The sequence below is a fragment of the Marmota marmota genome, unplaced genomic scaffold, assembly GCF_001458135.2.
Source record: "Marmota marmota marmota unplaced genomic scaffold, marMar, whole genome shotgun sequence".
NCBI classification, from domain to species: domain Eukaryota; kingdom Metazoa; phylum Chordata; class Mammalia; order Rodentia; family Sciuridae; genus Marmota; species Marmota marmota.
Window position 1 is genome coordinate 1,459,697 of NW_026000253.1, and position 22,274 is coordinate 1,481,970.

At 45.4% G+C, this 22,274-nt stretch overlaps 1 protein-coding gene across 2 annotated transcripts; it reads right to left on the bottom strand.

Annotated features, from left to right (window-relative positions):
- Nucleotides 1–4,611: 4,611 nt before the first annotated feature.
- Nucleotides 4,612–14,816, bottom strand: Gata1 (GATA binding protein 1). Of its 2 annotated transcripts, none has more exons than XM_048796618.1 (6): nucleotides 14,578–14,816; nucleotides 8,509–8,747; nucleotides 7,475–7,852; nucleotides 7,234–7,379; nucleotides 6,085–6,210; nucleotides 4,612–5,131 (listed from the first exon to the last, which is right to left on the bottom strand). In XM_048796618.1, the coding sequence occupies exons 1-6, from the start codon at nucleotides 14,637–14,639 to the stop codon at nucleotides 4,760–4,762; spliced, it is 1,323 nt and encodes a 440-aa protein (XP_048652575.1). In that variant the 5' UTR covers nucleotides 14,640–14,816; the 3' UTR covers nucleotides 4,612–4,759. The 2 variants fall into 2 exon arrangements, with proteins under 2 accessions (XP_048652575.1, XP_015361993.1); XM_015506507.2 differs by lacking the exon at nucleotides 14,578–14,816 and adding an exon at nucleotides 12,884–13,003.
- Nucleotides 14,817–22,274: the final 7,458 nt, after the last annotated feature.

Below are 22,274 nucleotides of genomic sequence, written 5' to 3' on the forward strand. Positions count from 1 at the left end.
GCCCATCTTTTCTTCTACTTTTGAACAACCCCTTTAAATGTAAAACAGACCTCACTTTGGCTTTGTAGACTTTCAGTCCATGATTTCCTTTATCTGGCTGGAATTTTTTTTTTTTACAGAGTTAAGGTAAGAGTTCCATTTTTCCTGAGGAGAGGTATTCCATTTGTGCAGGTGTGAAGACAGGGATTCATTGACAGGGTCCCCTCTGCTGTTCCTCTACTGGACCAAGCAAATGTTCCTGGATACAGTGAGGACAGGAATTCTTCTAGTGTTGTTATTTACTGAATCAAGCAGGGGTTTATTATACTGGACAAGACCACGGTTTCTAGAGAGCTCCAGCCTATGGGTTCCTATGCAAGTTGAGTATGAGGCTTCTTAGACTGCATTATAACAGCTGCCTACCAGGTTAGCCTAGGTGTTTTTATACAAGTTCAGAGTTTGTGTTCACAGAGACATTAAGATCAGGTGTTCTGGGCTGGGGATATAGCCCAGTTGGTAGAATACTTGCCTTGCAGGCACAAGACCCTGGGTTCTAATCCCCAGCACCACACACACACACACACAAACACACACACACAAAATAAGAACAACAACAACAAAAAAAAAACCCCAGAAGATCAGGTGTTCAAGCCAGGCACCGTGGCACACACCTGTAATCCCAGCTGCTCGGGAGGCTGGGGCAGGAGGATCGTGAGTTCAAAGCCAGCCTCAGCAACTTAGTGAAGCTGTAGGCAATTTAGTGAGACCCTGTCTCAAAAAATATAAAAAGCGTGGGGATATGGTTCAGTGGTTAAGCACCCCTGGGTCACTCCTTGCTACCAATAAGAAAAATCAAGTGTTCAAGTGTGGCATTGTTGCACGGTGGCATATGCCTGTAATTCTAGCTACACAGGAGGCTGAAGCAAGAGGGTTACAAATTTGAGTCCAGCTTCATTAATTCAGTAAGACTCTGTCTCAAAAATAAAGGACAGTGAGGTAGCTCAGTGGTAGAGTGTTCCTGGATTCAATCCTCCATACTGAAGGAAAAAAAGTCAGGTGTTCATGTTCAGATTCAGATTGAGAGAGTATTGTGAGTTAAACTAAATAAAATATGCTAGCTACTGTACCAAACAACCCAGAACTTCAGGGACTTAAATACATGTATATTGCTTGCTCATTCAAAATCCCATTGGAATATTTATTACTAGTCATTCATGGATCCAGGGAACTTCCATTTTGTGACTCTGCTGTCCTCTAGGTCCTTGCAGTTCTCACTGCTTAGTTGACAGAGAAAGAGAGGAGATGGAGAATTGCATGAGAGAGGTTCTTATGAACTGGGGCTGGAAATGGTGTGTCACTTCTGCCCACACTTTACTGGTCAAAACTCTATCACATCTACACGCAAGGGAGAGCCTGGGGGGGTGGAGTTCAGTGGTGGAGCGATTGCCTAGCAAGTACAAGACTCTGGGTTCCATTTCCAGCACCACAAAACAAAACAGGTTCCCCTACAATCTGGGTGATTTTATTCACTGGTTTATTCCTTGAATTTCTCTAAAGAGACAAATGTGTGTGTGTGTGTGGGGGGGTTCCTGTTGATTTTAAGGACAGGCTTCTGTAGTAGTTCAAGGTATAGGTCCTTGTTGGGAGTCAGAGGGGAGTCCTGTGCAGAGTTACAACTGTGGTTCTTTCAGAGATTCAGGTTAGTGTTTCTTCTGTTAGGTCAGGACAGTGTTTCCTGTGAAGGGTGACAGAAGGACTGCCAGGGCAAGGTCAGGGCAAGGGCTATTACAGAGAATCCTATCAGCGTTTCCTATTCAGGGTCAGGAGACTATTTCTAGAGAGTTAAGGTGGGAGTTCCTATAACAGATCAGATCAGAAATTCCAATGAAGGATTTCTTTTGAGGTTCTGGAAAGTTTTTCTAAAGGAAGTCAGCTCAGAGGTCCTAGTACAGTTGTAGGGTCAGGCTTTCTATAAAACCTCAGCACATGAACGTCATGCAGTGGGCAGGGGTCCCATGTCAGGGGAAGCCATAGGTGCCTATACAGGACAGTTCAGGGCTCAAAGTAGAGGGTCAGCACAGGTATTCCTGCCATGTGGATCAGGAAAGGGTTTTCTATAAACATTCTTGACTGAGGTTCATATTTCAAGTTGGAATCCAAGTTTATGCAGACACCACAGGGTAAGATGAAAGATATGGGATTGTTGTACAGGGTAACATCAGGGTTCATTGCCAACAGTGAAGGCAAGGTTTTCCACATGCAGTCATATTTCCTGAAGGAATTGAGAGTAGGAACTTCTGTAGAAAAAGATTCAGGGATGTGGTTTAGAAGTCAGTTTATTGTGGGCAAAGTGTATCTAAAATGCTTGCTGGGCACAGGTGCATTCCTGTAATCCCAGTGGCTGGGAGGCTGAGACGGAGGATCAAGGGTTCAAAGACAGCCTCAGCAACAGCGAGGTGCTAAGCAACTCAGTGAGACCCTGTCTCTAAATAAAATATGAAATTGGGCTGGGGATGAGGTACAGTGTGTAAGTGCCCCTGAGTTCAATCCCTGGTACCAAAAATAAAATGCTTCCTGGAGGGAAGGGCTGCAGCCCAGCTCAAGGACAGGTATCCCTGCCAAAGGTCCATACAGGACTCCTAAGAGAGATTGGTGCTCATATAAAAGGCCAGGACAGGAGGTGTCCCTGCCAGGGTGGTGCAGAGGCTTCCACACAGTGTGCCTTCTGAGATTCCCAACTGGACTTAGGCAGGGGTTCCTCTACTGCAGGAAGATAGGGTTCTCCTCTACAAGGTGGGGACTGGTGTACCTGTCTAGGATCAGGGTCCGTTTTCTGTTGATAATTAGAGGTAGGTTTCCCTTAGAGTTTTTGAGAGAGCTTCCTAAACCAGGCTAGAGTAGTTGTTTCTATAAGGGATGAGGCTGGGGGACCCTGAGCAGAGTGGGACCAGAACCTGTTCAGCACCAGTTCTGAGTGGAGTTGCAGTGTGTGAGTTGGGTTTCTGTTGATGGCCTACCGGGCAGCTTTTATAGGGTCAGGGCCATTCTGTAGTTCCTGCAAGGTTCATAGACTACTGTGATTCTTCAGTGGGCTACTCAGTGGCAATAGTGTGGCATCTAGCTGATGGTAGAGTTTCCTGGAGGACAACTGCTTCTCCATAATGTGCTTGGGATCTGTGGACCCCTGCATCTCTCATTTCTGGGGCTCTAGGGGAGAAGCTATGGAGAAGTAGCTCAATCACACATTGAGAAACACTTGTAGGGTAGAGGTGGGGGCTGTGGGTTACCCCATCCAAATTCTACTCCTTAAATTTGGTACGGTCAGGGCAAGGTACTCATCAGTTAGTTCTGAACTTCACTTTTTCATTAGTAAAATGAGTATGAATATCCTTTCCTCAATTTCCTTCAGTTAATTTACCTTCAGGTAAATTAACTGAAGGTACCCAAGCCTCCCAGCTTGTTGCCTGACCCATGGTGAGCACTGTAGAAATGGTGCTGCTTGGCATGGGAAGTGGCTAGTTAGGAGAGAGGCTGAGACAGACTGTGGGACAGACTCCTGGCTCAGCCCCTTGCCAAGCTTTGTGGTCTTGGGAGAGCCACTTTACCTATATGCCTTAGGATGTTCCCCAATTCAGAGTATGCACCTATGTGTTTTAAGATCAAAGAACAGATGTCACTTTGGGGAGAGCCATTCACCTGGGTGAGTAGGAGTGTTGGAGAGGGAGTTGGCACTATGTGGAGCTCCTCACCTACAGGGTCTAAATACTATCTCCAACAGCTATTTTGTCCTCCTAATCTCACCCCTTATTCTCTTCCATTTTCCACAGGGCTGCAGCCAGTGCTAGACTGAGACAGATAAGAGGTGACTGACAGGGAAACCAAGGACTACTCCAGGCTCTAGTATTGGTCTTCTGACCTTGGTAGCTACCATTCTGGCTCCACCCTTGTCCCCCTTTCCTTTCCTGAAGGCTGGGTGTTTTGTCCTCAGAAGAGGGTCCCTAACTTACACCATGGGAAACTATGCAAATGTATACAGAGCTGCTCACATTGTCAGCCACTCAGAGACACTATGCTATGGCACATGCCACACAGTATGCACACTCATGCACACCCACACACAAGCTCAGAGACTGGCAGAGAAATACTGCCATTATCAAATCCAAAAAGACATTCAGACATATATATCCCCACAGTCACATGCCGTCCATATGCAGTTCTTGCTCAATATTCCAAAGATCTTTGTTGATCAGATTCTGTCCCCGACATGTATGCTGTCACACTGTCTCAATTATCAAAGTCACACACAGCCACATTACCACAGCCCCACACACTTCCACATACTGTCATCCCATCCCCCATTGTCACACATGCCATCTCACACCATCTCATCCTACAGTTAGCTGGTCACATCATCTTACCATGATAGATGGAACCACCCACATAGATGCTGTCCACAAAGTCTCATATACACTGTTACATTTGTACATTATAACTTTCAGTTGTGAAGTATCACATGCCATCTCACCCAGGCTCACACAGTCATACATGACGGCTGGACACTGTCATCAGAGAACCACAGACACCACATTTACCACTGACACTTATTCAGTTACAAACAGACTCACACTTCCAATTTCAGGACTTTGGTGGTTTTATTTTACAAAATATTTGAAAATCCAGGCAGGTGATGACTGGGGCCCAGAGGGTTGGGTTGTATAGAGTGCTGGCTGCAACAGGAGAGAGCCACCACCCCTCCCCCGTGAGGCCATGTTCTGTGCCCTCAAGAGCTGAGTGGAGCCACCACAGTGGTGCTGGTGGTGGGAGGCATGGGGCCTGTGGGGAAGGATCCTGTGGATGAGCCCAGCAGGGGTCCAGGGAAAGGCATGAGGTGGCTAACAGGCCCCGACAGTACCACAGGGCCCAGGCCTTGGTAGAGATGAGCAGTGCCTGGAGGACCCAGTGTCAAGCCTGAGGCTACGTCTCCACAATTCCCACTACCACTGCTACCAGCCACCACCATGAAGCCACCAGCTGGTCCTTCAGCTGCTCCTGCTCCTCCTAGACTTGACCCCCGCTTCTTTTTCCCTTTTCCAGATGCCTTGCGGTTCCGAGTCTGAATACCATCCTTTCTCATGGTTAGTGGTCGGTTCACCTGCCAAAAGGAAGGTCAACAGAGATTTTTCAGCTTCATTTAAGGTGTCTGCGATAGGGACATCCTCTCTACCTAGCTTTTTATTTTTATTTTTTTAGTACTAAGGATTGAACCCAGGGGCACTTAACCACTGAGTCAGATCTCCAGCCCTTTTTATTTTTGAGACAGGGTCTTGATAAATTGCTTAGGACCTCACTAAATTGCTGAAGCAGATCTTGAACTTGTGATCATCTGCCTTCACCTCCTGAGAGGCTGGAATTACAGGCATGTGCCACGGTGCCCGGCTTTACCCAGCTTCTTTAAGAACAGGCAATTGTAGCCAGGTATAGTGGTGCACACCTGTAATCCCAGTGGCTCTGGAGGCTGAGGCAGGAGAGTCAGGAGTCCAAAGCTGGCCTCAGCAAATTAGCAAGGTACTCAGTGATTTATTGCGACCCTGTCTCAAAATAAAAAAGTGCTGGGGATGTGGCTTAGTGGTAAAGTGCCCCTGGGTTCAAACCCCAGTATCAAAAGAAAAAAAAAAAAGGAAATTGGTTCAAGGACTAGGGAAGTGTGGCCCTGGGCTGGCAGATATATCATCCTAAGGAATCCTAAGGTTGTTAGACTCTTGAGCTTGGCAAAGCCTCCAGAACTACCCAAGGCCTAGAATAGGGGTGGGGAAGTTAGCTTAAGACTAGAAGAAAGAGACTGGAGATTAAGGAGGGAGTGAAAGGGAAGGAGAAGAGTGAAGGAGGGAATGGAGAAGGCTAGAAGAAGATATAAAAGAGGAGAGAAGAGGGAAGAAAGAAATAAAGGGCAAGGAAGGAAAAGGGGAAGGTGGAGAAAGAAGGAAGAGAGATTAGATAGTGTTCTGAGGAGTAAAGAGGGCTCAGGGTAGAACAAAACTGCTTGAGGCTGGGAAGCATGGTGTGAAGATGGGAAAACAGGAAAGGCTCTGAGGGGCATGGCATCACCTGGTGTAGCTTGTAGTAAAGGCCACAGGCATTGCACACAGGGTCTCCACTGGCATTTCTCCGCCACAGTGTCGTGGTTGTTGTCTGGCAGTTGGTGCACTGAGTACCTGCCCGTTTACTGACAATCTGGAGGACAAAAGAATGTGAGATCAATGCCCTGGGAGGTAGAAGAGGGAATCAGAGAATCAGGCATGGTAGTGCACACCTATAATCCCAAGCTACTCAGGAGGCTGAGGCAGAAAAATTGAAAATTCAAGGCCAGCCTGGGCAACTTAGCGAGACCCCATCTCAAAATACAAAAAAAGAAGAGCTAAGGCTATAACTCAGTGGTAGTTTAATCCTTAGTACAAACTGAGAGAGAGAAGAGAGAGTGGGGGGTATTAGCCTGTAATGGTGGTACATGCTTAATTAATCCCAGTGACTCAGGAGGCAGAAGCAGGAGGATTGTGAGTTCAAAACCAAACTCAACAACTCGGCAAGATCCTGTCTCAGAGTAAGTAAAAAGGGCTGGGATGCAGCTCAGTGGCTTCAATCCCTAAGGTATCAGGGTCTCATAGGCCCTGTCAGGAGGATTAAAGAGGTAGAGGACAGATTGAGGCAGAATTTCCTGTTCAGGATAGAACTTTTTGGTTTTGTGTTCTGTAATGGACTATATTAATGTTTCTTAACTTTGGCTGCATATCAGAATCACTTAGGGAGTTTAAAAAATTCTATGGCAGGGGATGGGTGTAGCTCAGTGGTAGAGCACTTGCTTATTCTTTGTTCCATCCCAACACTAATGCACACGCCCAGGTAGCACCCCAGTACAATGAAATCATGGACCCAGGACAGGGTTTCTGCTTGAAGCCCCTATGGGCAGGTTGAGGATGGGAGGCCCTGTACAGAGCTGAGTCCCTGTATAGGAAAGGGTCAGAAGATTCCAAATGGGGAAAGGATAGAGGGATTCCTATATAGGAAAAGGGCAAAAGTTTTATATAGTGTTAGCACAGTGGTTCCTATGTAGGGTGGCAGGCAGTAGTTTCCTGTATATCTGAAAACACGGATTCCCACATGATGAGAGGATGTGGGTTCTTGTCCCAGGTGGGAACAAGCTCTTGCACAGGTAAGAGCAGCAGCTCCTGTACAGGTGGGACAGGCCTACATTCTTACCAGGCGCTTCTTGGGCCGAATGAGGGGCCTGTTTTGCCCATTCATCTTGTGATAGAGGCCACAAGCATTGCATAGGTAGTGACCGGTCCTGTCCCTACGCCACAGTGGAGTGGCTGTTGCTCCACAGTTCACACACTCTCTGGCCTCTGGGGAGAGCAAAAGAGAGAGGCTCAGTTTAAGTTTGTCTTGGGCTACCCCCCCCACCCACTTCAACCTCCCAGTCCCTTTTTGAGACCCTTACCACAAGGAGGTAGAGGAAGGCTTCCACGAAGCTTGGGGGAAGAATAAGCTGCTGAATTGAGGGGGCTCCCAGTGGGAGAAAAGAAGGGACCAGAAAAGTCAGGACCCCCATAAGCACTACTGGAGACAGGGATAGATGAAGGCAATGCAGGCCCCAGGGTCAAGAGGTCAGGACTCAGCCTCTCTGTTTTCAAGGTCTCCAGGAAGCTGGTGTTGCTCTTCCCATCTGGATCTTCCGGTGCTTGAGGAGGGGAGTCCTCACGACTGGGGCACACAGTTGAGGTAGGGTAGAGCCCCGGCTTGCCATAGGCCCAGCCAGCATAGGGTGAAGCCCCTGGGATCCCTTCCATACAGTTGAGCAGTGGGTACACCTGAAAGACTGTTATAGGGTGGGGAAGGAAAGGGAGGAGGTAAGAAGGAGAGAGAGCGAAGGTCATCCGACCTTTCAAGGTGCAATGTTGGGGCTGGGGATGTGGCTCAAGCGGTAGCGCACTCGCCTGGCATGCGTGCGGCCCGGGTTCGATACTCAGCACCACATACAGACAAAGATGTTGTGTCTGCCAAATACTAAAAAATAAATATTTAAAAAAAAAAAAAAGGTGCAATGTTGTCCAACAGTTCCAACATGATAGCCAGGATTCCAACCTTTCCATAGGCGACCAAAATAATTGCCAGCCATTGGGTGATTCTTGGATTGAGACCCACTGGTCACCACAGCAACATCAGTAACATCCAACCATTACCAAATGCGTTTTGAAGACTGATGTTGGGATTTGGAGTCTCCTGGATCACTTGAGAGGTAGGGCGCCATCACATTCTTCCAACCTACTTTTCCAAATGGCTGCCCCAATGTGGCAAGTTGAAGAGCACTGGAATTCCCAGGACTAACTAGGGAGAAGTTTTAGCACATTCACAGAGAAAGCTCCAGTCATTATTAAGATGACTTCTCAGTGGGATTCTGACCTAACTAAGGATCTCCATGGCAACCCCAACAGCATCCTATCCAATGACAAGACAGACACCCAATGGAGTTACCTGGGGAGTGTCTGTAGGCCTCAGTGTCCCTGTAGTAGGCCAGTGTAGTAGCTGCAGCAGTGGCTGTGCTTGCGGCAGTGGAGGAAGCTGCTGCATCTAAGCCCTCAGGCCCAGAGGGGAAGAAGACCCCTGACTCTGGTGTAGAGGGCACCAAGGCAGGATCCACAAACTGAGGCATGGGTTCTGAGGTCCCCAGGGCCCCCAGGCCAGGGTATTCCATGGGGCCTCTGGAGTTTGACCTGCGAGGACAGAAAGGGTCCTTAGGCAGAAATTTTTCTCCCCTTCTCCCCTTTCCACTTGCTCCTCTTCCCTTCTTTTCTTCTCCTCAACATCCATATATTTCCTTTCTACCTCCCAATTCCTTTCGTTCTCTTCTTCCTCCTCTTTTCCCCCACTTTCATCTCTCTTGCCTTCCAATCCATCCTCACCTCTCATCCTCCCCTCCTTTCATCTTATTTCCCATTCTCTTCTTGCTCCATTTTTTGAAGTGTGAAAAATTAATATATTATTTATAATCTGTACTTCTTTGGTTACTTATAATGTATAATTATTCTTCAGGGGGCTGGGGATGTGGCTCAAGTGGTAGCGCGCTCGCCTGGCATGCGTGCGGCCCGGGTTCGATCCTCAGCACCACATACAAACAAAGATGTTGTGTCGGCTGATAAATAAATAAATAAATAAATAAATAATTATTCTTCAGGGCATAGATAAATGTCAAAAACAATGTACTGTGAAGAACAAAGTTGAAGATATATGTTTAGATATAATGCCATTTATATATAAGTGTAAACACAGGCAAACAACACATCATGCTTGTGTCTACACACATGTATGCTAATAATTTATGCATACTGAAGAACAGTTTCCATTTCTTTCCTCTCCTCCTCCTGTTCTCTCCTGCTCTCTTGTTTTCCTTCTCCTCTCCCTCCGCTTACCCTCCTCTCCTTCCTTTCTCCCCCTCCGTCTCTTCTTTCCCCAATTCTCCACTCTTTTCCTTCTCTTCTTCTCCCCCTCTTCCTTCTCTTTCTACTCCTTCCTAATTCTCATCTTCTTTTCCTATTTGCCTTCTTCATTTTCTCTCCCTTGTCTTTTCTTCTCTTTGTTCCTCAACAACTCTTCTCTCCTTTTTCATGCTCTCTCTCTCTTCCCCTTTCTATATCTCCCGTGCTCCTTTTTCCTCTCCTTCTCCCCTCCCTGCTTCTCTCCTCTTTCCTCTCCTTCCCTTTTCTTAATCCTTCTTTTCCTCTTCTTCCTTCAGTCTTCTTTCCCTCCTCTTTCCTTAGCTCCTCCTCCACTTCTTTTCCTTATTCACTCTGCTCCCCACCCTTCCTCCTCTCCTATTTTACAAAAGTTAGGGTGAGATAGGGAGCATAGCCAGGGATCCCTTGAAGCCCTTGGTCACTTCCCCCAGGACCTTGGGGTTCATCCTCCTGTGCGCCCCAACTTCGTTCCTATCTGTTGCATCTTACCCTCTGACTTTCTCAGAAACACCATGGTTTCCGGCTTCACTCCCCCTCCCCCACCTCTGTTGGGTCTGCAGGCAGAGGGCCCCCTTAGTTCCTCCCTGCTCCATGGTGGGGGGGTCAGTACCCCGCACTGCTTATCTCTGCCATCCCCGCCCAACTTTTGAAATCACCCCAAGGCCACTGGCTTCCTCTGAGGAGGGTGACAGGTGGGAGGTGCTGCCTCTCCCATACTCTCTCCCCTGGAGAGGCTCACCACAGTTCTGCTTTCAGGCACCTTCAAGTCCCACTATTCCCAGGCCTCATTTTCCCCATCTGCTATATTGGAGGTGGTGACAGGAGAAGACCCTGGAGATGGACCCTTTTGACTCCATCTTGTCTTATGTTTCTGTCTCTCTGTCTCTCTGCCTCCCTGAGTCTCTTTTTCCCTGACTCCATTCTCTTCAGGTCTGCTTCCCCTGAACTTTGTATGCTTCTATGATCCATCTTGCCCTCTCTGTGTGCTTCTATGAGTGTCTGACGTTTCCCTTCCCTTTTTCTGTCCCTCCATGTCTCTCAATGTCTCTTTACATCTCTTTGCCTCTTTCTCTCTCTCAGCTCTCCCCCAGGGTAACTGTTACTCTTGCTGTCTCCGTCTTTACACATATCTCTCTGAATGTCTCTGCATCTCTTCAACTATGTTTCTAGTTCTGTGTCCCCCACTGTTTCTTCCCCCTATTTCTCTCTGAGCCCTCTAACCTTATTTCCATGCCTCTTTTTCTATTCCCATAACCCTAAGCATATTTTGCCACATGCAGCCCAGGACAAGGATTTAGGAAACATGTCCCTGGCCCTGCCTGCTCAGTTCCCTATCTGTAGGCTGGAGTGATAGAGATGGAATGGAAAGCTACCTTCAAACTGTCCCCCTACTCCTAAAGGTCTAAATGAAACATTGTGTAGATAGGCTAAGCATCAAAACAGAGCCCATGGATGTGTCCACCACCACCACCTCCTCTGCCCCAAGGTTCCCATCGTCTCTCCCTGGATAAAGTGCTTCCCCATCTCACCCTCCATCTCTTTCCTCTCTGTCTCTAATTCTTTGTCTCTTTCTTTCCACAGTTCTGTTTTTGGGTCCCTTTCTCCGCTCTCTGCGTTTCTGCTGCTGGTATTCTCTCTTCAGCTTTCGTTCTGTCTCTGTCTTACTATTTCTTTGAGTCTGTCACTTTTTCTGTTTCTCCATTATCTTGCTTCATGTCTCTCTTGTCTCTTGAGCTTTTTCTCTAGCTTGGTGTCTCTTTCTCCCCGGCTCCTTTTGTTTCTCCTTCCCTTCTCTCTCTCCCTCTGTGTCACTGTGTGTGTCTCTCTCTGTCACCACTCTTCCCTCATCCCCTCATCTTCACCACCAGAATCTTCCTACAGGCCCACTGTGCCTCCTGCACCTTGCACCTTGGTGGGTCCAGGGCTGCCCACCCCTCCCCTAGCAAGGGCTGGCCCCCCCACCCCAGTTATCACTCTCCGGACAGAGATAAAGTTTATCTCGAGGCTGGGGGATATGAAAGCTCCTTATCAGCAGCCCCACTAGAGTAAGTGTTGCCCCAACGGCCACGGCGACAGGCAGCAGCCAGGCACCCTCAACTCTCCCTCGGCCCCAGCCCCTCTCCCCAGGTAACATCCCTATCCAGCCCTCAAGGGAGGGTCTCACAGGACCAACGGGAGCAGAGATAGGGTCCAAAGTAGGGGGCCAGATATAGCAGTTGGGGAGTCGGAGGTGGCGTATGAGGGGTAGCCATGGGGTTGAGGAGTCAGAGAAATCTGAGGTGTAACTATGGCATTTTGGGGAAGCAAATATTGGGTATGAGGAGAGACAAGCTTGGGAATTCAGAGACATTTTGAGTTCAAAAATATGCTGGGAAAACAGATGAAGTTGGGAAATCAGATGAAGTTTGAGAATCAGAACTGAAAAGTTCGAGATGTAGTTTGGGGAGCAGATGGATTTTGAGGATCATAGAAAAATTTGAGGAGTCCAAAGATTTTGTTGGAACAGAGAGAGAGTTTAGGAATCAGAAATCAACCTGGATGGATAGATTAGAGATAGATCATGGGAAGATTTTGAAAAGCAGAGATAGAATTGGGGTAGAGAAAGTTTGGGGCCAGAGACATTCAGGGAGCAAAAACATGTTTTAGGGCTGGTGTAGGGTTTAGGGAAGGCAGATGTGAAGATTCATACAGCAGAACAGATTTGGGGGGGGCTAGATTTAATATATGGAGTAACTAAGACATTTTGGTGAGCAGGTAAGGGTTTGGGAGATAGAAATGATTTGGAGAGATCAGGGACAAGTCACAGGGAACAAACGTGGGGTTTGAGAATCAGAGATGGGGGATAAGAGGATAAAGCTAGGGTTTGGTGTTAGAGACAGGTTTGGGAAGCTGAGAGAATTTGGGGCAGAGACAAGGTTGTTATGGAGCAGATAAGGGCATAGAAGCAGAAATAGCTTTGGGGGAGCAGAGGTGAAGTTTGTGGGGAGCATTCAGGGAGACAGACAAGTTTGGGTGATTGGAAGTCAGATTTGGGACAGAGATAGGATTTGGGGGGATGAAGGCATGTCTTGGGAGGACAGAGTTGATGTTTAGGGGAGGCACATCTGGGGTTATGAACAGCAAAGGTAAGGGCTCAGGGAGACAGATATCTTGGAAAGAGTGAATGGAAGTCTGTGTGGAGAGAGGTAGGGTTTGGGGGTAGATCTGGTATAGAGGCAGGGTTGGAAAGACAGAAATGGGTCTGAATTGCTGTGAAGGGACTCAGGGGTGGCTGATACTCTAGAGACAAGCAGTGGGTAAGGAAGCCTGGAGTAGGCTAGGAGAGCAGCCGTGGGGTTAGGGGCAGCAGGATGGGGATTTGCCCTGCTGGGGGCTCTTTGGGGGGTGAGACTGACCTGGGCGGGTTGGTGCAGAAGGTTCAGCCACCTTGGGGATGTGGTGAGCTCAGTGTGATCCCAAGGGGTGTCCTGGCTGGCCTTGGCCTTTGAGGCTCCCTCCCGCCCTCCTTCTGTCTCTTCTCCCTCCTCCCTCCTCCCCAGGGAGTGGCTGGTGCCCCAGTGGGTGGGGCAGTTCAGGGGAGGGGGGCGTGCCCCCTGCTCATGGGGCATGTCTTGGGCACTGGGGGCCCTCATCCACCATACCTGCCCACCCTATGCATTCTTGGACCCTGTTCAACTTGGGCTACTATGGACTTCAGTGTCCAGCCAAGTGACATGGGCTAAAGCCAAGATAAATAAAAACAGAGGTTATAGTTTCATGACTCCACTGGGCTTTGCAGTGAGGAAAGCCCCCACTGTGTGCTGGGCCAGATCTGGGCTGGACCTTTATGTATGTGAGCCTTCCTGGCTGCGGGAAGAGGAGGGTTGTGACTGTACCCATTTTGCAGGTGAGAAGAATAAGGCTCAGACAACTTTGGTAGGATTGGAACCAAAGTCTATGGAATAACTTGTTGACCCAGGCTGCAGGGCTAGAACGGGGCTGGCGGGAGGCAAGGGCACACTCACTTAGCGACTGGGGCTTACGCCAGTTCTGGCCTGCCCTGGGGCAGTAGATAAGTCTTATCAGATGGAGGCGACTGTGGCTGTTGGCGCAGCAGTAACAGGCTGTCTTGGGGTTGGGGGGCAGGGTGGGGGGACTCCCAGAGACAGTGGCCTTAACTTCTTGCCCGCCATACTGCCTTGAAGGCGGGAAACTGAGGTGACATCCAAGATTGGTTCCCTGGGAGACTCCAGGAGTGGGATAGGGTGGGTAAGGGAAGGGAGAGAGACAGACAGGAACAGAGATAAACAGAAAGAAATGGAAACCAGGAGACAGAGTGACAGAGATATATAGAAAGAGGAAGAGACGGAGAGGTGGAAGAAGGCAGAGAGAGGGCACAGAAAGAAAGGGAGACAAAGAGAGAGACATCCAGAGAGAGCCAGAGACGGTTAAATACAGATACACAGAGAAAGGCAAAGAGAGAATGAAAGGCAGAGGTGGATAGAAAGTAGACACAAAACCCTGAAAATGATAGGATAAGGATAGAGAGACCAAGAAGGGAGATAAAGACCGTGTAGAGAGGGGCATAGAGACAGAGAGAGTCAGAGAGAGAGTCAGAGACAGAGTCTGAGACCCAGGTGGCAATCCGGGTAAGCCCTGCTGGGGTGTGTGGAACAGGGGGATGTGAAATGATGTGGATTTATGTGGCTCTGCCCTTAACCTGCTCCGAGGGACCCCCAGAAGGTCACTTGGCCCTTGTAACCCATTCCCCACCCTCCTCCCCAGCCCCATATCCCTCAAACATTAATAATAACAACCACAGTGACTCACACGGACAGGTCTGTGTATTAAGTAATCCATATTAAATCATCTGACACACATAGAAACAGTAAGTGTTCAACTTGGGTCCCAATAGGGCAAGGAATAGGACTCCTTTATCATGGCTCTGGAACTCTGTAGGACATGGAGCTCTCCTAGACACCCATTCTATAGATAGGGAGACTGAGGTCCACAGAGAGCAAAGAGCAAGGAGTCAGTGGGTCCACTTCCCTCCCGGTCCATTGCTGGCGCACCAGCCCACCCCAGAGACAGTCGACCATTCGTATCTTACCTCTCTGAGTCTGTGTCCTCACATGCAAAGTTGGAGGTTTCAGGAGACAAGAAGGCCATCATTTGTCATTTGTTGATCTGCTGCGTGATGCCTCTGTGCAAGCCCTTACTGTAGATGGTAAGGAGGAAAACAAGGACAAAGAACTCCTATGATGGTGTGTCAGAATGTGGATGCTGGAGCCAGCCCACCCTCCTTCTTTCTTTCTTTTGTTTTGGTACTGGGGAACCCAGGGGTGCTTCGCCACTGAGCCACATCCCCAGCCCTTTTTTAAAATTTTATTTAGAGACAAGGTCTTGCTGAGTTGCTTAGGGCCTCACTAAATTGCTGAGGCTGGCTTTGAACTCGAGATCCTCCTGCCTTAGCCTCCCTAGTCGCTGGGATTACAGGTGTGTGCCACCGCGCCAAGCTGAATATGAAATCTTAATGTAAAAAAATAAAGTTTACTTTAAATGATTTTTTAAAATATTCTTATTTACTTATTGAGAACCTACTGTATGAAAGGAATAGTACTGGATCCTTTCTAACCATTTCTAACTTACACTGCTACTAATTCTAGTTCTAATGTTAATATTGTGCTGACACCAATAGTAACACTGTTAGTAATAGTATTCCAATAGTAATATTAATTCTAATATTGATACTAATACTAATAATGTCAATAGTAACAGTACTAACCTAATGTTAATTCTTATCTAATGCTAATATTGTTATTAATACTAATTCTAAAACTGGTTATAATTCATTTTAAGAATAATAACAATGATAGCACTAATTCTGATACTAATGTTTTACTAGCAAGCAGTAAGACAATAACAAGAGCCGCTTTAATCTCTGAGAAAATACAGGCACTGTGCTAAGCACTTCCCAGGCATAATTTTATCCCAATCTCACCAGGTCCTCATGGAGTAAATGTGTATAATCGTACCTTTCTTCCAAACTGGGAGTAGATGCACAGAAATGAGGCTGTTTGTTTACGGCTGGAGGTTCTTGTCTCAGCTCTCATACCAATTTGCTTCCTGATTCCTGGGCAAACCTCTCCCTCTAAGCCTCAGTTGCTTCACCTGGAAAGTGGATATCATTGCAGCCCCCACCCCCAACCCCTATATTAAATGTAACCACTCAGAACACAGGCCTGCCCGCCCTACCACAAACCCTGTGCTCTGCAAATTTTAATTCTCATCATTGTTATTGTTAGATACAAAAGTTGCAAGTTTGGGGGCAAGGTAGGGTCATCTGTCCTATGGGGAAGGGCAGACTGGAGGCATGCCTAAGACAAGGGTTTGATGCTGGACTCACACCACATTTTTTTTTCATTCTTGGATGGGACGAAGGGCTTAGGAAAGGAAGTAAAGGGTGGGGAGTGGGGTGCCTCTGAGACCAGGCCTCACCCCATTCCCTCCCCCATCCCTGTGGAGGGGGTGCAGGCCCAGAAGTCTGAGGGCAACAGTTCAACCAGCAGGGAGGCAGCTGGGAGTGGGCAGATAAGGGAATCAGCAAGGGCCAGGCCAGACTTTGGGGAGCCAAGGGCGGGGGCAGGGGTGGGGTGTCCGGGTCATCACGTGCTCTCTGTCAGACTTCCATTTCAGACTGGCTCTAGTGTTCTCTCTTCCTAGAAGACTTCACTGACTGGGTCCCTCCCTCCTGGAATCTTTGGGATTCTAGAGCACCTGCGTGGTCTAAGTCCATGGCATTTTGAAATTTATATCCCTTAGAACTGGAATCCACCAAGGTGATGGGGGCTGGGGGGCTGACTCTTCGTGTCATGGACATGAGAAAGACATCAACCAAAGTCTGGCTAACGAGTCATAGTTTGAGCTCAGAATCAAATTGTTGATCACTTTTTTAAGTATTATTTTTTATTGAGACATAATATACATATTTGTGGGATACAGCATGATAATTTGATACATGTACACAATGTGGAATGATCCCATCAGAATAATTGGCATTTCCATCTTCTTAAACATGTATAATTTTTTGGAAGCTAATATATTTGATCTCAATACCAGCTACTAGGGAGGCTGAGACAGGAGGATTCTAAGTTCAGTGACAACCTGGACAACCTAGTGAGATCACAACCCAAAATAAATAAAAGTTAAAAGAGCTGGGCATGTAGCTCAGTAGTATAGGGTCCCTGGGTTCGATCCCCAGAACTATGTGCTCTCATGCACACACAAGAGATGATCTCATAAATTAACAGTGGTTGCTAGGGGCTGAGAAAGCTAGGGAGATACACTTCAGATAATGGTTACCAAAACCCAGTTAGGATGAATAAACTCTAGTGTTCTATAGCACAATAGGGTGACTACAGTTTACAATAATTGACTATATATATATATATATATATATATATNATATATGTATATATATATATATATATATATATAGAGAGAGAGAGAGAGAGAGAGAGAGAGACTATATATATAGTCTATTATAGTCCATATAATAATTGTGATAACACACACAAAAGAAGCTGGTTACAAATAGTAGGCAGAGAATGACTTTAATTTGGACAAAAAATTAAAATGTATAAACATGCATACAGAAAACTAAAAGGGTTGGGAATATAGCTCAGTGAAAGAGCAAGCACTCACAAAGTATGTTCGAGGCCCTGGGTTCCATCCCCAGCACCACAACACAATAGAACAAAAATCCCTTTAATGTTATATACCAAAATATCAACATATTACTTCTGTTCAGTAATTAGATGTGCTTCCCTTTGCTTTTGTGTATTTTTGAAATACAAGTATTCCTAAAACAAACAAACAAACAAACAAACAAAAGGTTCTGAAGAGAGAAGCAGTTATTAAAAGCCAGGAGTTAGGAATCCAAGAAGGCAAGCCAGGTGCCCTGTAGTTAAAGTCTGAAACACAAAAGAGGTCCAGTCAGGGTGACTGGACATTGTTCTTTTCCTATGGGAATGGTATGTACTGGACTGTTTCCTCCATATTTGATTTTCTCTGTATAATTGCATTTCATGGAACTCTGTGATAGCAACTTTGGTTTTGAACTGCTTCAAAATCTATTTGCTTTGTAGTTGAATATCACACAAAACACACTAGAAATCAAATACTCCTATAAGAAAAAACTCATCTGCTCAAGTCAGTGACTGCTGTTTTTTCTGACCTCTGTTCATTTTCAATTTGCATTGCAAATTCAATATTTTTTGTTTCATGGATTTGCAAGAGGTAATTTTTTAAATTGTGGATCAGATCCAGGACCTCACACAAACTAGGCAAACACTCTACCACTAAACTACACCCTAGGCCTTTTAAATCTTTTTTTGAGACAATGTCTAAGCTTCCCAAGCTGACCTCCAGGATCTTGTGATCCTCTTGCCTCAACCTCCTAAACAGCTAGAATTATAGGTATGCACAAAAAAACTGACATTAATACATGTGATCATTGTCTCATGATTGGGTTTTAAGTCTGTGGATAGTTAGCCTTTACTTCTTTTTAAAATTTTTCAATTTTGTTCTAATTAGTTATACATGATGGTAAAATGCATTTAACACACCAAACATAAGTGGAATATAACTCCACATTCTTCTGGTTGTACATGATGTAGAGTTACACAGGTCATGTAATCTTATATGCATGATAGTTAGCCTTTACTTTTAAGTACTGCAGTACTCTGCAGAGGTTGGAAGGACGTTACCAATTTATTACTTTGCAATAAATCTAAATGAGAAATCTCACCATTCTTTGTCTTTTTTATTTTTGCCTTGCTTTCTTTGTTTTGAGAGAGGAGGTTTCACTATGTTGCCCACGTTGGCCTTGAACTCCTAGGCTCAAGCAATCCTCCTGCCTCATACTCCCCAGTAGCTGGGACTATGGGCACAGCTGGACTCCATGCCCCAATTATTTAATTTTTTTAAAGTTTTTTTACTAAATTACTACATGGAGAACAGCAGAATATTACACTTAGCTGGGTATGGTGGCATACATCTGTAATCCTTGCAATTCAAGAGGCTAAGGCAGGAGTATCACAAATTTGAGGCCAGCCGGGCAACTTAGACTCTGTGTCAAAATAAAACAAAAAAAAGGGCTGGGGATGTAGCTCAGTGGTAGAGTACTTTCATGGCATGTAGTGAGGCTCTAGGATCCATCCCAGCACCTCTCCAACAAAAAACAAAACAACCCCTGTCATCAGAAAGAGACATATCACTTTCTTTTTTTTTTTTTTTTTTTTTTTTGNTTTTTTTTTTTTTTTTTTTTTTATTGGTTGTTCAAAACATTACAAAGCTCTTGACATATCATATTTCATACATTAGATTCAAGTTGGTTATGAACTCCCAATTTTACCCCAAATACAGATTGCAGAATCACATCGGTTACACATCCACATTTTTACATAATGCCCTATTAGTAACTGTTGTAATATATCACTTTCTTTGTTAACTAAATTACCTATATCTTGCTGCAACTAGGTTGTTGGGGTGGATTTTGTTTTTGGTACCAGGTAATAAACTCAGTGGCACTGAACCACTGAGCCATGTCCCCAGCCCTTTTTTTAATTTTAAGACAGGGCCTCACTAAAGTGCTGAGGCTGGCTTTGAACTTGTGATCCTCCTGCCTCAGCCTCCCAAGCCACTGGGATACTGGTGTGCACCACTGCACCTGGCTGGAGTGCTTCTTTTGGAGTGCTCCTTAAAACAGCACAACTATTTTTTTGAGGTATTTTGATTGAACCCAGGACCTGGCACATGCTAGGCAAGTGTTCTACTACTAAGCTATACCACAACCCTGCTATATATTTTTTCATAATTTTATAGATTTTGTGGGATTAAAATGCTTTTATTAGTGTTTATAGTTATACATGATAGTGGGGTTCTTTTGAATATATTCATAAATGTATATAACATAGTTTGTTCTGTTTCAATCCCAGCATCCTTGCTGGGTTTAAATACTAATAGAGTTCTACTGGTTTTGAACTTCCTTATTCCTTCCCCTCCTCCATTCTGCTGATCTTCCTTCTTTACTCTATTGATCATTTTCCCCTATATTTTTTAATTTACCATAGATCTGTCATATTTATTCACATTTTTCTTAATTTCTACAAGCTACAAATTTAGCTCAGCCAATATAGGACCTAAGAATAAGATTATGCTTAATCCAATAATATCTCTTATTTTTCAATTTTAGTACCAGGGATTGAACCCAAGGGTGCTTAGCCACTGAGCCACATCCCCAGTCCTATTTTTTTATTTTTTATTTAGAGACAGGGTCCCACTAGGTTGCTTAGGGCCTCATTAAGTTGCTGAGTCTGGCTTTGAACTTGTGATCTTCCTGCCTTGGACTCCCTGGGATCACAGGCATGCTCTGCCTCGTCCATGTTATGATTAAGTTTTTGTATGATCTTGTCTCATACAAAACCTTGTATCTTGCCTCATACAAAATCTTGTCTCCTGCATCCTTGCTGGGTTTAAATACTAATGGAGTTCTACTGGTTTTGTTGTATTCCTTAAGATTTTCAAAGTACAAAATCATGTCCTCTCAAATAGAGATAGTTTTAATTACTTCTTTTCAAATCTGGATGTCTTTGATTTATATATCTATATACTGTTTGTTTTTTTAGTTGATGGACCTTTATTTTATTTCTTTATTCATATGTGGTGTTGATGATTGAACCCAGTGCCTCACACATGATAGGCAAGTACTCTGCTGCTGAGCCACTACCCCAGCCTGTGGATGTCTTTTATTTCTTCTTCTTGCCTAATTGCCCTGGCTAGAACCTCTAGTTGAATGTTGAATAGACGTGGTGATCAGGGACCTCCTTGTGTAGTTCCTGATCTTTGGGGGAAGGTTTCAGTCTTTCATTATGGAGTGTGATGTTACTTGTGGGTTTTCTGTAGATACCCTTTATCATGTTGAGGAAGTTCTCTTCTATTTCTGGTTGTTGAGTGTGTTTATATCATGGAGGGGTTTTTGTCATGTGCTGTTTGTCCTTTATTCTATTAATATGGTGACCCAACTTTGCATTTATGGGATAAGTTCTACTTGATTATGATGGATAATCTTTTTATATGTTGCTGGATTCTATTTATTTGTAATTGTTGAGGATTTTGCATCTATATTTAAAAGAGATATCAGGCTATAGTTTTCTTGTCATGTCTTTGATTTTCTTATCAGAATAATATTGGCCTCTTAAGCTCATTCTACTTTATTGCTAAGTAATAATTCATTGACTTAATATACCACACTTCATTTAATCCATTTTTTATAGTTTGTGTCTAGAGTGTCCCCCAAAGTTAAAAGCAACCAAGCTTTTTTTTTTTTTTTTTCCCGGTACCAGAGATTGAACCCAGGGACACTTAACCACTGAGCCACATCCCCAGCCCTTTTTAAAATTTTTTTTTATTGTAGTTGGACACAATATCTTTATTTTATGTATTTATTTTTATGTGGTGCTGAGGTTTGAACCCATCACTTCGCACATGCTAGGCAAGTGCTCTGCCACTGAGCCACAGCCACAGCCACTCCCCAGCCCCTTTTTACATTTTATTTTGAGACAAGTCCCTCTGAGTTGCATAGGGCTTCACTGAGTTGCAGAGGCTAGCTTTGAACTGATGATTCTGCCTCAGCCTCCTGAGATGCTGGAATTACAGATGTGTGCCACCACACCTGGCCTAAAAGCAACCAAGCTTTTAACAGCTGGGACCATTTGAAGGTTGTGGAACCTTTATGAGGTGGGGCCTAGTGGTCACTGGGGGCCTGCCCTTGAAGGAGATATTAGGACCCTGGCCCCTTCCTCTCTGTCTTTTGCTTCCCAGCAGTCATGAAGTAAACAGTTTTCCTCCACCACATGCTCCTGCCAGGATGTGCTATACTGCCATAGGCCCAAAACAACCAGGACAAATGACCATGGACTGAAACCTCTGAAACTGTGATCCACAATAAATCTTTCCTCCTTTTAATACCTGATTTATCTCAGGTATTTGTCACAGCAATAGAAATCTAACAGTACCCATCTCTACCCATCTATCCATCTCCTTTTCCACCCATCCATTCATCCATCCACCCATTTGCCCATTCATTCTCCCTTTCCTCCCTCTCTCCCTCTTCCTTTCTCTTCCTTCTGTAAATCATCTATCTCCAGGCTTATAATTTTTGGATCCAAGGCAAGCTGTCTTTTAAAATCGGACAGGAAACTTACTACAGTTTTTGGCAAAGCCCTTTATGTGCCAAAGCTTCCATCCTCACATTTCCATTCTTTATAGCATTTTGGGGGGGTCCCTGGGAGTTCACTCATAGGATCCAGCTGGAGAGTATTTAGAGACCAGAGTTCACAAGATTAAGGGCCTCTTTACTTCAAGAGACTCTCATACCTGTTCTTTCATCCATCGTATATTCATTCAGGAATCCATCTGTACACTTCCCCTTCCTCCTTGCCTGAACCTCATCTTGTTTCAAACCTCTAAAGGTGCTCAGGCTTCTTTAGTTGACATTTTTGCTTGATGAACTCATTCAGTCCCTATTTTCAAATTATTGCCAGAGTCTAACCACCTTTTTTTTCACCTACTCTGCCACCACCTTCATGGCTCACAAGGACCACTGCGGTGGCCTCCTCCTCCTTGGCACCCCTGCTTCTGCCCTTCCCTGACAGTCTAGTTTCCATATAGTAGCCTGCAGGAGCCGGTTAAACCTGGATCAGATAAATTCCCTCTGCTCAGGACCCTCCGGTGGCTCCACTCACT

Coding starts and splice junctions, on each gene's coding strand:
- Gata1 (XM_048796618.1), bottom strand. CDS start 14,639: ATGATGGCCTTCTTGTCTCCTGAAACCTCCAACTTTGCATGTGAGGAC. Junction 7,853..8,508: donor GGCCTACAGACACTCCCCAG/GTAACTCCATTG, acceptor ACCCTATAACAG/TCTTTCAGGTGTACCCACTG. Junction 5,132..6,084: donor TTTACTACAAGCTACACCAG/GTGATGCCATGC, acceptor TCCTTTTGGCAG/GTGAACCGACCACTAACCAT.